At 42.4% G+C, this 19,204-nt stretch overlaps 2 protein-coding genes across 3 annotated transcripts; one reads left to right on the top strand and one right to left on the bottom strand.

The window, feature by feature from the left end:
• Window positions 1-428: 428 nt before the first annotated feature.
• On the top strand, window positions 429-10,136 carry LOC130126146 (probable histone deacetylase 1-B). 2 transcript variants are annotated; one of them, XM_056295524.1, is made up of 14 exons: window positions 429-512; window positions 1,483-1,595; window positions 1,721-1,838; window positions 1,966-2,040; window positions 2,165-2,303; window positions 5,129-5,270; window positions 5,363-5,455; window positions 6,470-6,578; window positions 8,257-8,397; window positions 8,691-8,799; window positions 9,266-9,396; window positions 9,499-9,651; window positions 9,843-9,894; window positions 9,996-10,136. In XM_056295524.1, the coding sequence occupies exons 1-14, from the start codon at window positions 461-463 to the stop codon at window positions 10,021-10,023; spliced, it is 1,455 nt and encodes a 484-aa protein (XP_056151499.1). In that variant the 5' UTR covers window positions 429-460; the 3' UTR covers window positions 10,024-10,136. The 2 variants fall into 2 exon arrangements, with proteins under 2 accessions (XP_056151499.1, XP_056151498.1); XM_056295523.1 differs by having other exon boundaries at window positions 9,499-9,669.
• A 2,270-nt stretch (window positions 10,137-12,406) lies between these two features.
• On the bottom strand, window positions 12,407-15,680 carry tmem54a (transmembrane protein 54a). The gene is made up of 6 exons (XM_056295525.1): window positions 15,551-15,680; window positions 14,169-14,365; window positions 13,586-13,645; window positions 12,927-13,118; window positions 12,700-12,837; window positions 12,407-12,556 (listed from the first exon to the last, which is right to left on the bottom strand). Exons 1-6 carry the CDS (start codon window positions 15,561-15,563, stop codon window positions 12,428-12,430), a joined length of 729 nt encoding a protein of 242 aa, XP_056151500.1. The 5' UTR covers window positions 15,564-15,680; the 3' UTR covers window positions 12,407-12,427.
• Window positions 15,681-19,204: the final 3,524 nt, after the last annotated feature.

The following is a 19,204-nucleotide window of genomic DNA, read 5'->3' as shown; positions in this document are numbered from 1 at the left end:
AACTGACCAGAATATCTGCGTGGACAAGAAAGAATGTTGGCATTAATTGCCATGGTTATAAATTGCACTGCTTAAATAAAAGGGAAGTCGGAAAGAATCAAGATGTTGCTGGACGCTGCCAGGAGATATTTGAATGCCGTGGACATATCCGGATGTTACACTGAGGGAAGAATCTGCGTCAACTCAAACTGGGTCTGGGTTAAAGAACGGCAAGTGTCATGAATGGGATCAAGTTTGGGTGTACAATGTAAATAATTAGTACTGTTAAGCTGTTACATTTCAGTAGGTGGCGGTAATGCAATATTACGGATGCCAACCGCCAATAAAATCGATAAGAAAACAGGATTGCTTTTTGTCATTTTGGTTTTGTCCCTTGCCGATTGCCGTACAGGCAACAAACGGTTTTTTTTCCCTTCCGGTCAGTTTGTCGCTGTTGTACACGGCGCGCTGCGGCACCAAAATGGCGCTGAGCTCCCAAGGAACAAAGAAAAAAGTTTGCTACTACTATGATGGTGAGTCCTGTCGCTACTTTAAAGCGGTCCGTCAACACATCCACCTTCGGATGTGTTTACAGAAACGGTCCCGGTTGTTTCATGGCTTGCTGACTTTGATGGCAAGCTGTTTAGCTAACATGAGCATAACGTGCTAGCTAGCTCGCGTCACACTTCCCTGTGTGTAGCGGTACTCAGCTCGATGCAGGGGACCAATGCTTGTTATTTGGCAACATTTGCTAATTAACCCCGATTACACACTCTATATTGGAAGTTTTCTTTTACTCAGCTCGCTTACCGGTCGACGTTGGTAGTTGCATGCAGCTAGTTGCCAGCTAGCAAAGTGGGTGAAAGTAGTTCGTCATTATTATTCATTTTTCCTTCCATTTTAATGCAGCATTTATGGACAAAAAAAAACATCAGGAAAATAGCTGTAGTAAACGGCAGGGAGAAAAGTAACCCCAGGATGACTTATTCATGGACCTCTAAATAGTAGGAATCACTAGCCACAATATTACATCATAAAAAAACTAACAAACTAGAACAAAGAAAGCATAATAACAATTATAAGAAAAGCAGATGTTAAGAATTTTTTTTAGATGAAGATGGCAATTGGGTCACCTCTTCAGCGTGACATTCTAGTTGGTTCTAAACTTGGTGTAACCCATTTCGTTGACACCAGTATAGTGGTTTTTAATTCAAAGTTAAATAATTTTAGCCTAGGGGGTTGGGTTAGATTCCCAAAGGTCAAATAAAATGATGAACCAGATTACTGGCTGGAGGAGGAAGAGGTCCTTTGCTTGCTTAGGACCTTCATACGTGTAACTGATTTGGTGAATTCTTTAACCCACATTCCCCTTGATGCATGATAAACCCTTGTTATGGTCACTGTCAGATGATTACCACAGATGATTTGTCATTATTGATGTTTGCCTTTGTTTAAATCTTGGAGGGGAAAAAACTAATAGCTTCTTCCCTGTCCATGTTCCAGGAGACGTCGGGAATTATTACTATGGTCAGGGGCACCCCATGAAGCCTCATCGAATTCGCATGACGCATAACTTGTTGCTCAATTATGGACTCTACAGAAAGATGGAGATATATGTATGTAACAGTACAGTGTTATTAACGATAAAAATGTAACAAAGTTGCTTAGCCGGTCAAATCGGTATATACTTGAGTATCAGTTTCTGTAAATTATAGGGACTAAGCTAACTGCTCTGTTTCAGCGCCCCCATAAAGCCAATGGTGAGGAAATGACCAAGTATCACAGTGATGACTACATCAAATTCTTGCGTTCCATCCGGCCAGACAACATGTCAGAATACAGCAAACAAATGCAGCGATGTAAGTTTGACCAAAGGGGTGCTTGACATAGATATGGTGTTTTGTCTTATCAACTCAAGAAGTTGGTTGTTCAAGTCTTAATGTGAGAAACATCAATGTCCTTAACACTTACTTTCTTACTCTACAGTTAATGTGGGTGAGGATTGTCCGGTATTTGACGGCTTATTTGAGTTCTGCCAGCTGTCAACTGGGGGTTCTGTCGGTAATATTAATTTTTGCATGCTGCTCAATTGTGCCATGTCAAAAAAATACTGTACCCATAACCAGATTTATCCTTAAGTAATACTGAGCAGCGTCTTAATCCCGTTCTCCTCACTGTGTCCCAGCTGGTGCGGTGAAACTGAACAAACAGCAGACTGACATAGCTATCAACTGGGCCGGAGGTTTGCATCATGCCAAGAAATCAGAGGCCTCGGGGTTTTGCTACGTCAACGACATTGTTCTCGCTATTTTAGAGTTACTGAAGTAAGTACAATAGCCCGATCACAGCTACACAAGTAGTCTTGTTTTAAATGCAGGAGTTGTTTGCTGTATAGGTAATTGCTTGTTGTAGATATTTAGAAGGTGGTGGACGATCATAGTTTTCCTTCCAATGATGCCTGAATGTTTGTGTGGATATGATGTACTAGACTAGATCAGGGGTTCCCAACCTTATTTGAACCAAGAACTACTCATACAGTTGGCAGCCTGCTGAGATCAACCAGTCTAAATATGGAGCCGTAGCTATTACCGGTAGCCTATGTATGTATTTAATATGCACACAGCAAACAGAAAATAATCCAGATATAAAATGTAATTCTCTGAGTTGAAAAAGTGGAAATAAATGTATTTCTCTACCTTAGTGGGACTGCTGGCACTGGGATGAGGCAGCTAGTGTCTCATAGTCAGGGGGGAGCTGTGTGCGAGCCTTAGGCAGGGCACAAGGTGGTCATCTGTCATTGTGGATTTGTACTTGGACTTGATGGGCTTTGTGTGAGAAAAAGCAGATTCACGCAGATTCACGCAAATAGGTTGATCCAAAAAGTGCTGTCAAGTTCAAAGCACATCTTCTTAGGTTGGGATACTTTTGTCCCAGCAGTAGCTCCCAGAACTCTCCATTCATGCCAAGTGTTGCCCTGGATTTTATCTCAATGTCATTTGAAGTGTTAGAATCTCATTCTCCATAGCAGAGCTGTCCAGGCGGAACAGTGATACTACTTTGGAAGCAATGCAATCCACATCAATACCTGCACCAAATGGAAAACACAGATAGCTGGTAATAGGCTCAATGGATACAAAGTTAGTAAAGTGCTTCTCAAACTCTGACAAGATACTTTGAACCTGCTCCTCATAACGTCCACTGTCAAGCTGCTCAATGTGTTTACCCTGATGCAGTTCTGCCTGCATGTGAGGAAAGTTATGCAGGTCATGGCGTAGCAGCCTACTTGACAGCAGTTGTGGCTTGCTTTTAAATGTGTTCACTGAACTGATCATGTTGATTACATGTTTATCCGTGCCCTGCAGCTCTAAATTAAGTTTATTGAGCAGGTTAGTGAGATCGGTGAGGAACGCTAAATCGAAAAGCCACTGGTTTGTCCTCTGGCTGTGTATATTCTGTATGTTTTGACAGCTTCAGAAATTCTTTGATTTCTGCCAACAGCTCACTGAATCTTGACAAAAATGTACCTGTGCTCAGCCACCTTCCACACCCGTCTCCTCCAAGTATGCACAGAAGAGCCTTCTCTGTAGACGCCTAGCTTGAACGGAACACACAGGAACTCAATCTTCATTGCAATATCCATCACTTGTTTCATGTTTAAAATCTTCCTACATAGCTTCTTTGTGAATTATACAATGGTCTGGGAAAGATTTGCTTTCTTTGCATGATACGGTGAATCCACTAATGCGGCTACTATTGCTGGAGCACCATCAGTTGTGCTGGGGATGAGCCTAAAAATGGGCAGTTGATTGTTGTTATCAAATTCCATGAACGTGGAAAATACCTTCGCCTCAAGTGTGCACTTTCAGTGGCAAAATGGAGTCATGTCTCCAAAAACCATTCTAATGAAAATGCCTAACTGTGCCACATCCACCATATTGGTCGACTCCTCAAACTGGAGGGAAAAACACTCGCATGTGTCAGTGTCCTTCTCCGGTTGCTTCATCAGAATCCTCTGCCAATCCCTCTTATTGCTGTGTAACGGTATTCCAGGATAATTGCACATCCTTAATGACAGCCACGATATCCGTTTTTATTTTTTAAATCACTGACGAGTGCATCTGCAGCTTCAATAAACACCTCTTTAACAACTTTGCTGTCCTTGAAAGATTTCTTATGCTTAGCAAGAACATGACTGATGTGGTAAGATGCTATTGTTGCAGCCTTACACTTGATGTTGGGTCTTGTAAAAAAAAAAAAAAAAAACATGGTCATCTCTCAACTTCTCCTGTTTAACACTGACAGTGAACAGTGACAGTGAGTCCCTAGCAACGGAACGTGTCTGGCAACAAGGGGACAGTAGCTGGCACTGTTGCCCAGCATGCACTGCCAAAATTGCTATTGTGATTTATTATTCATCGGTTGTAATGTTTACTGTGTTCAAGTGTTGCTTGTAGATGTTTTCCCATTTGTGTTATGTGCAATTTGATGTGTTGTCACCCTCATGTTTAGGTGTATCTGGTGGATAGGAGAAAAAAGTAGCACAGTGAACAAATTGTTATAATTCTAGCATCACTTGGCGGTTGACTGGTTGAGCAAATTTGTCAGAAAAACATGTTTTGGTTTTTTGGTTTTTTTTTGTGGGTTTTTTCCCCAGCAAATTTTCCAACAATCAACCAAGTCTTTTAAAAAGCAATAAGTCGCTGCTGAGAGTCTTTTAAAAGTGCTGTGTGTAATATTTTCTTTCCTGGTGGATAATATGACTTGTAAATATCAGCATGCTGTTGCTTAATGGTACTAACTGAAATTGACAATGTACAACTTCCACCACCCAGATTCCTGCATTCAGAAACACAGGAACTTGGTCTTTTGAGTTGTTCTTGGTGTTTGACCCTTGCCCCCAAAAAACTACACTTACCGTCTTCAACAAAATATGCTGCAGTTGTAGAAAACAATATCTACTGAGGCCATTCAAACATTACAGATGTCAGCCAATGTGTTGTCTATCTGCAGTCTATTTAAATGTCTTGCCTCTGATTTGTTGTTGTTATCCACATAGCTGAACATTAGACATCAGAATTCAAGTAAAGTTACACATAGCACCTTTTTAACCATCACTGGAATAACATTGGTGTTTGTCACCTTAATGTAGATACCACCAGAGAGTTCTCTACATAGACATTGACATCCACCATGGGGATGGTGTGGAAGAGGCTTTCTACACCACAGACCGTGTCATGACCGTGTCCTTTCACAAGTATGGCGAGTACTTCCCTGGTACTGGAGACCTTAGGGTAAGGCTTATTAATAACAGCCTGTGATATATTGTCATAATCACATTATGAATCAGGTCAGTGGTCTGATTTTTTTTTCTTGCCCTCTGCAGGACATTGGTGCAGGAAAGGGTAAATACTACGCTGTGAATTATCCACTGAGGGATGGGATTGATGATGAGTCATATGAGGCTATATTCAAACCTGTGAGTAAATGCAATCCTCTTGTTTCATGTTCACAGTTGAATTCAGCTTTATTTAAACCGCCAATGCTGCACAGCAGTGGTATTCATAGTAGGGATGGGTATCGTTACGATTTTAATAGTACTACTACTCTTACTGATACTGCTTATCGATTCGGTACTTCAACGATACTCCTATTGGTTCTTTTTGTTAATTTTTAAAGAAAAAAAACGAAACAAATTCAATACAGAATTAACATTGCTTTATTTTTCTCATGTCTAGACAGCATTACTTTTAATCACTAACCCACTAACCCATGTTTGTATAATTTAGTTAACTCTGTGGGCTCTAGGCTGCTAGCATACATTACATAACTAGGAAACATCGCTAGATGTTTTGAAAGATTGTGTTTCTGCCCTTACATGCAAAAGACTTGTTGCACTTCTGGGCAACAAGCATTGTCAGCATCGACTCTAGTGACGTATAACCAACAAACGTTTGACCGATTAGTTCTCTCCGCTATTGTCACTAAAACCAGACTCTGTGTGTGCTGTGCATGCGTACGAGAGAGCTGGCCCCGCCCCTTGGCTCGCACATACACATGCTTTGAGAGAGAGCGAGATCTCTCTTCTGGATTGGGAATAGCAAAAATGCATCATAGACACATTTCTTAATCTTATTGCGAATTACAAACTGAGTTGATGAGGTAAAAGGTGCAAGATATGGTTTATGTAGCCTAAATAAATGGGAAATTTATTTTCTTTATTTCTCCAATACCAATAGCAGAACCGTTAATGTTGGATCTTATCAATACTATAGGCTTTAATAAATTAGCACCGGTGCCTATTTAATACCGGGTTTCGGTACCCAACCCTAATTGATAGCGGTTGTTTTTGTTTGTATGTGTGTAGATCATGGCCAAAGTAACGGAGATGTACCAGCCCAGTGCTGTGGTTCTCCAGTGTGGAACTGAGCCTTTATCAGGAGGCAGGCTTGGCTGCTTTAACCTCACTATATTTTTGTTTGTATGTGTGTAGATCATGGCCAAAGTGATGGAGATGTACCAGCCCAGTGCTGTGGTTCTCCAGTGTGGAGCTGATTCTTTATCAGGAGACAGGCTTGGCTGCTTTAACCTCACTATCAAAGGTAAAGACATGAAGACTCTGATTTCATTGACACTGGTTTCTCATCTATTTCTATTTTATGTCCCTTGGCTTCTTAAAAAAAAAAAGATATGCTATTTTGTGGTCATGTTGCATGCTGTGTGTTTAATGTGAGCAACCAACCAAGGGAAATTCCCTGTATGTGTCAAATTATATAGCAAATAGGTGAACTTATGGTGTGTATTTGTCACTGCTTTTGTCGAGCTAAAGACAGCTCTACATTTTGCAACTGAACCAGTCTTTGCCGATGCAGATTGTTCAGACTTAAAGACTGGTCTTAATGATCGGTCTTGCCTGCTGTCTTGAGCCTAGTCACACTAGGATACAGGGGAGAGATTGAGGGTTTCACCCTTGAAGACTAACCAGTCTGATTCTTCATGTCTCATCTCAACTGTCGTGAAAAAGAGCGAGATGACCAGCAGATGCACTAGTCAAAGTACAAGTAAATAAACAAATATGCAGCATGAACAATTCATTTTTAGTGGTTTGTACAGCTGTTACTCTACTTCAAACTTAACAAAAACAAAAGTCAAGACATAGCACATTGAATAAGACATGGCTTGACAGATGGCCACCACAAATATTGTATACTCAATCAATCAGTCAATGAAGTTGCATTTTATATAGCGCTTTTCTAGCTGCAACAGCCACTCAAAGCACTTTACAATTAATTCACACACACACATATACACACGCGCACACGCATGAGAGAGGATTCATCTTTGAGGCTGTCGTGCTCGGCGATGGCATCGTTGACAGAGGTCTTGGCCAGGTAGCAGTTTTGCTTAGGGGCATTCTTCATTTCATAGTAGAAGACGGAGTAGTTGAGAGCCAAGCCCAGGCGGATGGGGTGGGTGGGCTGTGTATGTCCCCCTTGCTGATCTTGTGGGCCTCGCTGTATGACTTTTCGAAGGACTCCACAACGGTGGCCCGCTTCTCCCCCATGGCCACCTCGGCCCGGTAACAGTAGTAGTCGCCCTTCGTCTTCAGGCAGAACACCTTGGCTCTCGTGCTGCATCTCATCGTTCTTGATCAGGAAGTTGTCGAGGAGATTGAAGATGTCCCGGAAAACCACCTTCAGCGCTTTCTGCACCAGTTGCTTACGGTCTAACATTTTGGATGTTAGAAAACCTTTACCACTCAGTGATGTATGGTACTCTACATAAAAAAGTAAAAACGGGGCGTCTGAGTGGCGTGGCGGTCTATTCCGTTGCCTACCAACACGGGGCTCGCCGGTTCGAATCCCCATGTTACCTCCGGCTTGGAGGTAACATGGGCTAAACCCATGTCGGATGGATTTTCTTTTTCTTTTTTTTTGGGGGGGGGGGGGCGCAGTTTAAAGTCCCATTTTTGGTTATTTAAATGTCTGCATCCTTGAGCATTCAAGGTGCAGCCATGATGCAAACAAGCACATGTGCCACAAATAGTTGTGCTGGAACATGAAGCTAGAACTACATTCAGGCTATGTATTCTACATCAAACGACACTAGCCTCTGTGTACCAATCAAGTCACTGTCTTCTCCATGTAGTTTTTAGGGTGATGTGGACAATTTGATATTCTTGTCGGTTAGTTCTGTTATTCCCACAACATTTCGAGGATATACTTTATTAAGTATCCTGGAAGGATAAATCCCATTACATTCAAATTATCTTCTACTCAGGCCATGCTAAGTGTGTGGAGTACATGAAGAGTTTCAACCTACCCCTGCTGATGCTGGGTGGAGGCGGCTACACTATCCGGAATGTGGCTCGCTGCTGGACATACGAGACGGCTGTAGCACTGGACTCCTCCATCCCCAATGGTGAGTTCTTGTACATATTTTTCTTAATTTGTTTTATCATTCTACGATAACATTATACTATAAATACCAAAAAAAATGCGTGCTTTTAACAGCAGAAGTATTTTAACATGCCGTTATCAAAGACTCAACAGTTTGGAGCAGTTGGACACAGGATGGTAAAATGTCACCAGTTAGAATTGGACAGAATTTGTGCCATTGTGCTGAAATAACAATTGAGTGGCCTCATGCAACCAAAGAGATTATTTGTTTGCAAGCAGTGATAAATGTATTGATATCTGACATAATCTCTCCAGAGCTCCCATACAATGACTACTTTGAGTACTTTGGGCCGGACTTTAAGCTCCACATCAGCCCCTCCAACATGACCAACCAAAACACCAATGACTATTTGGAAAAGATCAAGTGAGTCCTTTTTTCCCCCCTCTGTCATTCAAATGAATTGTTTTCATGCATGTAATTATAACAAGTCTTTTTTTTACCATGGATTATACAGTAGCAGAGTTATGATATGTGTGTGTGTGTGTAATCATGAAACAGGCTTGTACTGTCTCATAAAGAATTAACTTGAATCACTGGATTATTTTGCTCCTTATTTGTTAAGCACTCTTACCAACACCATTGATTGTTTCCGGGGAAAAAAAACCACGCGCTCTCTCTCTCTCTCTCTCTCTCTCTCTCTCTCTCTCTCTCTCTCTCTCTCTCTCTCTCTCTCTCGATATATATATATGTGTGTGTGTGTGTATATATATATATAGAGAGAGAGAGAGAGAGAGAGCAAGAGAGAATTTTTTTCGACTAAGGAGAAAACTGAATCTATCTTTGCTTTATAAAGGTTAGTATGTGCAACCTGTGTTCCATTTTTCCATAGGCAGCGTCTGTTTGAGAACCTGCGTATGCTGCCCCATGCGCCAGGAGTTCAGATGCAGGCTATCCCAGAGGATGCCGTGCACGAGGACAGTGGGGATGAGGAGGAGGAGGACCCGAACAAACGTATCTCCAGTAAGACCTTATGCATGCGGACACTGCATCTTGCAGTTTTGTTGTCCTCGTAGACGAGTGGCGTGCCTAGGTTTAATTCATCCTTCCTTCATTCTTGTCAAGTCCGTGCCCACGACAAAAGGATAGCGTGCGACGAAGAGTTCTCTGACTCGGAAGACGAGGGTGAGGGAGGCCGCAGAAATGTAACCAGCTTCAAGAAAGCAAAGCGTGTTAAGACAGAGGGAGAAAAGGAGGCAGAAGAGAAAGAGAAGAAAGGTGAGGAGGAGAAAAAAGGTATCTAATATTTTCTTTCACATTCCATCTTATTCACTTCATTTGTATGTAGAATTCAGAAGAGGTTTAGATTTGAGGACTGTTTATGATTTTTAAGTCTCATGTCAAACCAACTGCCTTTCCGATAGGGTGTCATATTACAAGAATGGCAATTGATTGTCTTTTTATTGCAGAGGTAAATGAAGAAGAAAAGGTGCCAGAGGAGGAGAAGATGGACACGTCAAAGTGAGGAAAAAAACAAAACATTCCACACACTTTTTCACCGAATTGTCAAGGGGGGAAATGGTTGTGGAACATTAACGGTTTCATTATTCTGGATCCTTTAGGCCAAAGGAGGAGTCCAAGACGCCTTGATGGTCCCACCCCACCTAAAGGCGCCAGTACAACTGTTCACAATGGATCTGAAAAGAAGTTTTCAGACCTTGCATCTTTCCAGGCTGCTGCAATGGAAATCCATAAAGGATCATACATTTGACAGACCCTAGTCCTCTCAATATGGGACGGGATCTAAATGTTTTTTGAAGACACCTTCAGAATATTGCCATTCATGGACTGAGTGTTTTTATAAGTATTGTTTTTGTATGTTTGATAGTGGGGTAACATTTTCAATGAAGCTTGCATCTATAATGCCCTATAAGCCTCTATAACGCCCTTTAAGTGTAGCTATAAGTCGTAAGATTCATTATAACCATGTATACGCTCTCACAACCACATTTATGATACATTATCAATTTAAAACGGATTTATGCATTATAAATGTCATCATTGGCCTGTTTATCTGTCAAATGTCAATGCATCATAGCCAACTTCTTTTGTAGAGATGCATAATGAGACTTCAGTGCTATTTCAGGCTTCAACCATAGCCGTTAGTCATTGTAATACACATTATAGGAAAGTATGGCTGTTACAGATGTTTATAGGGCATTATAGATGCTTATAAGGCGTTATAGATGCAAGCTTCATAGAAAGTGTTACCGATAGTGGTTCTGTTAGTGTTTGGCTCTTTGTCTTTAATCTTTTTACACTAAGAAACCTGCTTTCCTGTTGACAAGCAGGCATGTGGTCAATAAAAAATAGTCTAGCACACACAAGGTTTTGATACATCCTGTATTGGATTTAAATTATTTAATTCAGATTTTCTGGCAACTTTTTTTGTGCTTCGTCCTGTGCCTTTTGGATTTATAATTGAAGCATGTTTCTTACTGTAGGTCCTATTTAGTTAGAATGATTCAAAAGGTCTTAAAAACTTGTGCACCCACAACAGTGTATTAGGAAATGTTTTTATATACTAATTTTGGATGGGTGTTTTAAAAATGTCATCTCTGAAAAATATGTAAATCTATCCTCATGGCAATGAACCCCTGCAGTGTTAAGATTCTGTTAGAAGCCAAGCTTTCACTGCAATTGACCCTTTGCTAAGGCCCCCCCCTTCGTTACTGTTGCTAAGTCCGTCAAGCTTTAACATTATTTTACGGTTAATATAAGTAATTACTTACCTTGGAGCAGACAAAGCTGTGCTTGTTGATCTTTGAGGGGTTCAACTGGATTTGAGGACATCCACATAGCTTTATCCACAGCCTACACTTTTCAGGGTTTGATTTTGATTTTGGAAAGGGGGGAAAAAACCGTACATCTCCTTCCAAAACCAGCTCGAAAATTAAGAAAATCTTAAAACTTTTGCATCGAAGTCAACAGAGCGCCGCCATGAAAGTGTCAGACCTCTGTCCTATGCTGCGCTGTGACTGGCCAGTCTGAGTTTCGGGGCGTGGCTTAGCAAAGGGTGAATTAGGAGTTTAATGTTTAATGCATCACACAGTATGCCTGTAAAATGGGAGGCAGGCCAGAGCTCCTCCATAGTTGTACATATTTCATTCTGCAAACATTACAAAAAACATGCTCCACAAGAGTGCTTGCCATCTTCATATAAATCTGACAGAGCCCAGTCTATATTGACCTCTTTTCAAACAATAAAAACTGTTGTAAAATGTTAAGATGATTGTTTTAAAATCTGTACTAGTTCCATTAAAACATGGTTCAAAATAAAATACACCACAAGGAAAAACATGCAACTTAAAAATGGACAAAAATTGTTAGCTTCTCCTAAGACAATTGCCTACATGGACGAATTCCTTATTCTGTTTAAATATTAAGTACTGGTTTTTAAATTGACAGAAAAAAAGTTTGCAATGATAACACTAGCTTTGCATGGGTTTCCTCTGGGTGCTCTGGTTTCCTCCCACAGTCCAAGGACATGCAGGTCAGGTGAATCGACCATACGAAATTGTCCTTAGGTGTGTGTGTCGGCCCTGTGATGGCCTGGTGGCCTGTCCAGGGGGTCTCCCCGCCTGCTGCCCAATGACTGCTGGGATAGGCTCCAGCATCCCCATGACCCCGAGAGCAGGATAAGCGGTTTGGATAATGGATGGATGGAACACTAGCTTTAATGGTCACTCAATGACTTGTCTAAGGCAGTAGTAACAAGCATATTGTTAGTTCAAGAAAAAATAAAAAAAGGTATATACTGTTCGTTAAAAAATCCTATCTTCCCTTTGTACAAAGGAAGATCTTAACAGATTTTCAAATGAAGTCCAAGAACATCTGTTTTTGGTAGTTCATTAATTGTAACAAGGGGCATCACTCAAACCCGATACAACCTGCTGGAGATTAGGTACCCATGTTAGAGAACAGTCCATTTTATGATTGCCGTTTGGGCCCCGCCAGTTTTCAACCTATCATTAGGTATGTTTGTTTTTTTACTTCAGAGCCAATCACTCTGTTCTCCCGAAGCATCACAATTCAACAACTCGTGCTGCTCTGCAACCTCTGGCTCTGGCTCTGATGCTGGAGGAGGTGATGATGGGGTTTCTCTGGGTCTCTGAATGCGCACCTGGAAGATTACATAAGTCATTTATTAACATATTGCAGGTGACATAAATGTGTTCTCTCGTACACAGAACACACAACCAGACATGGATCATACAGGCATCTAGTGATGACACTGTTCACGAACAGGTGAATGATGCAACTTACTCTTCGAGCATTTATAGGTTTTCTCCTGCATGGACAGAGGTGGAGGAAGTTGGTGCAGGCTGCAAAGCAGCGGAAGGCGAACACCATCTCCACCACAGACATCAAGATGAGAGGCACCCAAAGAATTATTGTGGTTCCCTGATGTAGAAAATAGGAAAAGGCAAGTTACTCTCATTAAACACCTGGCTAAAGACTGGAAAAGTGGGCATCTTTATGCTTTGACTTACATAGACACGAGTGGGGTCAAAAGGACATTCATTGGTGATGCTGGAATAGCCAATAGCATCGGGAAACCTGCAATGTGTTAGCAGGCTCCGTCCCCCGTGTATAATGGCCTTCACCATGGAAACTATCAGGCCCAAGCTGGAGGCGACTGCCAAGAGACCTGCCAGGAAGCTGATGAGCAACAGAACCCACTTCTGCCAGGAAAGCATTTGTGTAACAAATTACATTTCTATTCATCTCGTGTTTAATCTAACATTACTATATAGAAATGGGCTTTATAAAATGTTTGCGGTCCGAGCAAAAGCAAAACGGTGTAGCTATGTGAAAAGGCATCTGAATTTCCTCTGTAACTGTTGAGTCGCCTGGCCAAAACATTCAAAGTCACAAAGGACTATGGAGCAGAATTCAAAGCAATCATACTTCTTGGTAAGAAAGAAGAAATATAAATGACATGGAACCATTGTTAATACCATTACCATCTTCCTTATCACCATACAGACACATATTCAGAGTTAAAATCCATCTTCCTTATTGCCATACATACACACATTCAGAGTTAAAAACAAGGAACAAGTTCTGACAAGAATCAAAACATGGCTGCTGTTGAGTCTTGAGAGAAGGAGGGAGAAACTGCCAGAGATGGGAGGGAAGCAGTACTTACCAGAATCCTGTTTCTCTTGTTTTTGGACAAGACAATTGCTGTTATTCCACCGATGATTCCCTGAAACACATGGGGAATGTTTCATGTTCATGAAATAAATCCAATCGGTCAGAAATTAGTAGTACAATGATAAATGAGTGAAGTTTTATCTGAGCAGAAAAATACATCAAAATGTCTCTCATACGTTTTACAATATTCTTATGAGAACAAGAACATACCAACAATGAAGGGATATAATTCACAAACACACACACACACACACACACACACAGACACACACACACATTCTCTCTCTCTCTCTCTCTCTCTCTCTCTCTCTCTCTCTCTCTCTCTCTCTCTCTCTCTCTCTCTCTCTCTCTCTCTCTCTCTCCCACAACAGTCAGGCATGAAGTCATTCAACAGTATCCACTGCATGTAATCAATTAATGACAAATCCAATGAATTTCATATTGTTTGTGCTTTGACTGTTGGGCTCGTTTAGCGAATTGATAGTGTATTCTCCACGTACATGGCTGCGGCTCTCTAGAGTATGGCCTCTTTTTGGCCTGTAGGAGTCAGTGTACCATCAGCGTTTAACACTCACCACCAGGCCAGCCACAATAGCGATGACATTGGAGATGGCATACACCATGGCTCGGGCCTGAGCGTGCACGTTGATGTGTCTGAGCACAGCACCATGCACCAGTGCTCCCAGCAGAAAGTTGACATGACCCACCAGCACCAGCCCAAGACCGATCTTCATCAGGGCTTTGTTGTCCTTCAGGCTAGCACAACATACTCCTAGAGGAAGTCAAAGGACACCCTTTAAATTACAATACCAGCATTTTGAGTTAATAGCCCTAGGTGAACGCCCCCCCCCCCGAATCATTAAAAAGTATATTTTCATATAGTAGTACATCTGTGTCAAAAGGTTTTGTAAATAGCAGCTGTGCAAGCATGATCTTTGAATGACAAAAATCAACATGGTACGAGAAACAAAGGGTGCATGTACAAATTTGACAAATATGACCTGGAATATGAGTGTGTCTACAGTACACTAATATTGTGCAGGCCAACAAAGAAGAAAATCAGGTTGAGTGAGCTAAGACCGCCCTACTGTGTTGTGGTCTCAGTATGGCATCCAGCAAAGGGCCCAGGTGACTCACTTGGATCGAAAAACTAATGATTACAACATCCCCTGAACCCAGCACGAAATGGTAAATAATGTCACTTGTGTAACGAGACGAATGCTACAGCCATCAGAACTGATAACCGGAGGACAGTGGGGGGAAATAAAGGTCTAGGAATTCACTCCAATTTCCCTCAGGCGGGAAGACCACACAAAGGTGTTTAGAGCCCACCTGGGACAACAGAAGGGACAAAGCCTTGGGTGTAGTATTCAAACACTTGCCAAACGCAGACCTGAGGGACCTGTGTCAGATATCAGGTAGGCTGCTCATGGTCCCTCTGATGCCCTCGGTACATTTCTTCTGGAAAACTTGTGATGATTTGAACACACCATTGCCTTTCCTGTTTACTGTTCATATACATACTCAACTTTGGACCCGGAGTCGCAGAAAACAAGTTTTGCATACAGTCACTTCAGCCTCAAAACAATCAGTCTGCTAAATCAGATACTGGTTCCTATACAGCTTCGACAAAACATTTAAGCTAGTTGCTGAAATGTCAGCCTAGATGTGAGCTTTATGCCATTTGTTGCAGTGTAGCTGTTGAAGCATAGCCCCGAAACACATTGTGCAGCTCGAATCAGTCAAAATACAAATAATGTCCCTTTATTATAATCACGCACACAGTTCGGTTAGAAACTAAAAACTCGGAGACAAAACCCGACAGCCGCGGCAGCTAAACGCGGCAGTTGCAGCTCGTGCTGACCACGCCTAAAAGTTTGGTTCACGGTCAAACTCGGAGAACGTGCCGTTCATTTCCAGCACCTTCAACACAGTGAAGCAACACTCCTAAACTTACCTAAATTAACCATGATGCCTTTGGTCTCTGGTCACATTTGGCTAGTAGTTATTGTAACGCCATTTCTTTACACGGTTGTACGCCCCCGCCTTCGCCCGCTCGTCTTCACCACCACCCCCCTCCTCCGTAGCTCACCTGTGGATCGAGTGTGGTCGACGGCGGAGGGCGGTGTTTGAGATGATGCCCCGCCCACTTTGTCTAGATATGCAAATTTACCCCCTATTACTACTGAACAGAGGCTCAATCGAGAAGAAAACAACTAATTCACTTGTTTCACATCCCGTCCACGCCCAGCTGAACATTTAATTTAAAATACTCTTTTTCTCTTTCTTTCTTTCTTCGTCCCCAACTCCTTTCTCTGAACCATACTCGGAAATTTAAAGCATGGACCTATAAACAGCCAGTGCGTGGATTGATCCGTTGTGAATAGGACGGGGTGGAATACAATCTGTCATACTTATTCATTCCAACTTTGAATCTTGAACAAAGCACTAATGTTAAAGACACATGTTGACGTGTATTCAAATATATAGTTACTTCTGCGATCCCCCCCCCCCCCCCCCACGCGCCTCATTGGCTTCAGCGCCACCTGTGCCCATTAGACCTTCGGATGCACCTGTGTCCCCATGGTCCCTTTTTAAAGGCCGGGCCAAAGTGGGTGCCGTTAAGCTTGGTTGGCCAAAATGGGCACTTTCCTAGAGCAGTGTTTGTGTTTAGTTTTCGGGGCGTTTCTTCCCGTTCTCGTTCAGTCGAACATCCAGGAGCAGGTTGCGAAGTTATCCCGGGCAGATTTCTTCGAAGACTTTTTGCGTTTTTCGTTCAAAAGAGAGCTTGACGAACCTTTCGACACGATTTTCAGTTCCCGGCGAAGCAGGAGCCCTGATTTTCACACGCTTGCTGAATTGCCTCCTCACATGAAACTCCCCCAAATCCGGGTGTTGTGCAATGGATCTGAAATGACTTTGCTAGTCGATAAGAGATTCAACGGGGTCGTATTGAGTGATGACGAATTACAGCTGGGTGATGGCTGCAACAGTAATGGAGAGCTTGACAACCAGTTCGTATTCACTTACCACCTTAACCAGTGTGGAACTAATCATGTGGTACGTGTGCAGAGTTACACGACATCATTAGGCCTACCTAGTTTTCCAGTAATTTGCACAGCAGATGATTTCTGAATGCTTTGCTCCACAGGTCCACCAAGGTTTGGATGTGTTCTCCAACCTTCTCCATTTCAATCCCAGAAAATCCCTATTTACCTGGTGGTTCACTCCTTTCGCTTTACCCATCTCCTGTATCCCAAATAGGTGCGTCTTTAGCATTGTAAACTGTTAATGGCTGATTTCCAGTTGCTCAAGTGGTAATCTGAAACTGATCTTTCAGGACGGATACTCCATCTAGTAACCCTTCAATGGCTCATCCCAAAATGGACATGAACAATGATCTGGCCATAAAAGCAATGGACCGTAAGTGTCATATTTAAATGACAAATGGAAAATTGTTTGTTTCTTATGGAATATCAATCTTCCACAGCATCATGGACCCATGCAGCTCAGTCCAACATCTATCACAGAGGTCAGATGGTTTATCTCCAGGTCACTGCCAAAACTGACTATAACCAGCAACTTTTCATCCAATCCTGCTTTGTCTCTGCCTCCCTTGACCCTCAAACACGACCAAGGCAGGTCGTCATATTGAATAAAGGGTAAGCTGGGATGTGTCGGCATGCATCACTTCCACCACCTAGTAGGTCCAGAATGTCACATAATTACTCGTTATACTCCTCTAGGTGTGCAGCCAGGTATAGACCTAAACATGCTATGGCACAGTTTGAAGCTTCAGGGAGGGACGATGCTGTTAATTTCAGGCTGGAAACTTCTCAACTGCCTTTGGAGGTAATGGCAGTTGGCTTGCAAAGCTGGTAACAAAACTGTTTTCTGTGATGACTCGAATACTCAAGTTTTAATCTTCTCTGCTCCTCCTAAAGGTGTATGTCCACTGTAGTGTGCTAATTTCAGACAAGGGCCTCACCTCAAGTTCTAAAGCCTGCAACTACAACAAGCTCCAGTCAAGGTATTTGCAAACGGATAAAGCTCTGGGACACCCCCCCCCTGCCGCCACCACCTCATTTAACATATACTTTTTTTTTTTAAATCACCACCAGATGGGAAGAACTGAGTGGAAATGTGGACATATGCAACTGCTGTAGTTCAAGATGTAAAAGCCCCTTACTCAAGAGCCATCATGTTGGTTAGTATATGAAGTGGTTTTGTTGAATAATGTTGGTACATTTGGTGGGTATTTATAGATATTTGGGCAATGGCTAACTATAAATCCTCGTTTACAAACCAACAATGTTTTAGGTGCCAGGGCTATGATCAGCACTGGTCGCATAGTCATTGCAGATGAAGATCTTGTGGTGGGATCTCAGCCTTCAGGCCCTGAACCCATTGACCCCTCTAGCCCCCCTGGTACCAGTCCCATACTTTCTGGTGACTTTGGTCCTGGAGCAACTGAATACCAAACTTTTGTAAAATCTCAACCAGGCTCTGGAGCCCACAGTCAACCCAAAGACAAGTTGATGTCCAGTGCCTTCCTCTCAGTCTACTCCAATGGAAACACAATCCCGGAAGATCCCATGTTCTCTCCCCTTGGGCCTGTAGATGGTGTGGTGGTCTTGAGTCAAGACCCCATAGCTAGACTGACCCTATGGCTGGCTGGACAGACGCAGGTACCTGATACAGGTGTCAATGATATACTCGGTTCTGCCTTACGAAGTGGCGTGACTGTTCCATCACAGCTCAGTGACGCACTGTCAAACGACATCCCAGAGCTATACAGTATAGATCGGGACTCCCCTCTGAATCCATCTACAAATGGGTTAATGCATAGGGTAAATGTGGTAGGAAGTGAAACACCCATGCATAGCATGAATATTCTAACACTACTTGATGGCTGGCCAGTTTCGTCACATCTGGAAAAGACCCCCGTTTTGGATGAGCCTCAAAGGATTATACGATCTCAGATCCTTGACGTGATAAAACAAGAGGGTTATGGTCCTTTTCTTCCCATGTTTAATGGTGTAGAAGGGGTTGGTTTTAACCAGAGAGACGAGGTGTATGAGCCGCTTAATGTGATGGAAACCATGGTGAGAGATGAGGTTTATGAACCGCCTAATGTGATGGAAGCCAAGGTGATTCATGGGTACCGACCGATCAACGCAAAGCACATGATGGTGAAAGGAATTGATGGGTCACAAGGGGAAATGGAGCATGGCAAACTACTAAGGCAGGAACAGGAAACTAGGCACCAGAACCAGCAGGTGGACTGGAGGGGACTGCTCTCAACTTTCCTGGATTTCTTAAGGGACCTAATCAAATAGGTTTGTAAACGTTTTACATCCACGTTGAATTGTTTTTTTTCTTTTAATTGGTGTTGAGTTCATGTTGGGTTATTGGACCTCATTAATTTCTTGACCTCTTTCCTCAGGTGACTCGGCGGGATAGTCAACAGAAGTCATGCTGTTTAATAAATTAATTTTATTCCTGTATCTCTTGCTTCGTTTCCTTCATTTCCTAATATCCCATATGTAGCATTTGCTGGGATTCTTTGCAGTTTAAACCCCCCAAGTGTCTTAAAAGCGTGACATAAATG

This window comes from Lampris incognitus, chromosome 16 (assembly GCF_029633865.1).
Source record: "Lampris incognitus isolate fLamInc1 chromosome 16, fLamInc1.hap2, whole genome shotgun sequence".
In the NCBI taxonomy this organism is placed as follows: domain Eukaryota; kingdom Metazoa; phylum Chordata; class Actinopteri; order Lampriformes; family Lampridae; genus Lampris; species Lampris incognitus.
Note: the sequence above shows the minus strand (reverse complement) of the source record. Positions and strands in the feature narration are given on the sequence as shown.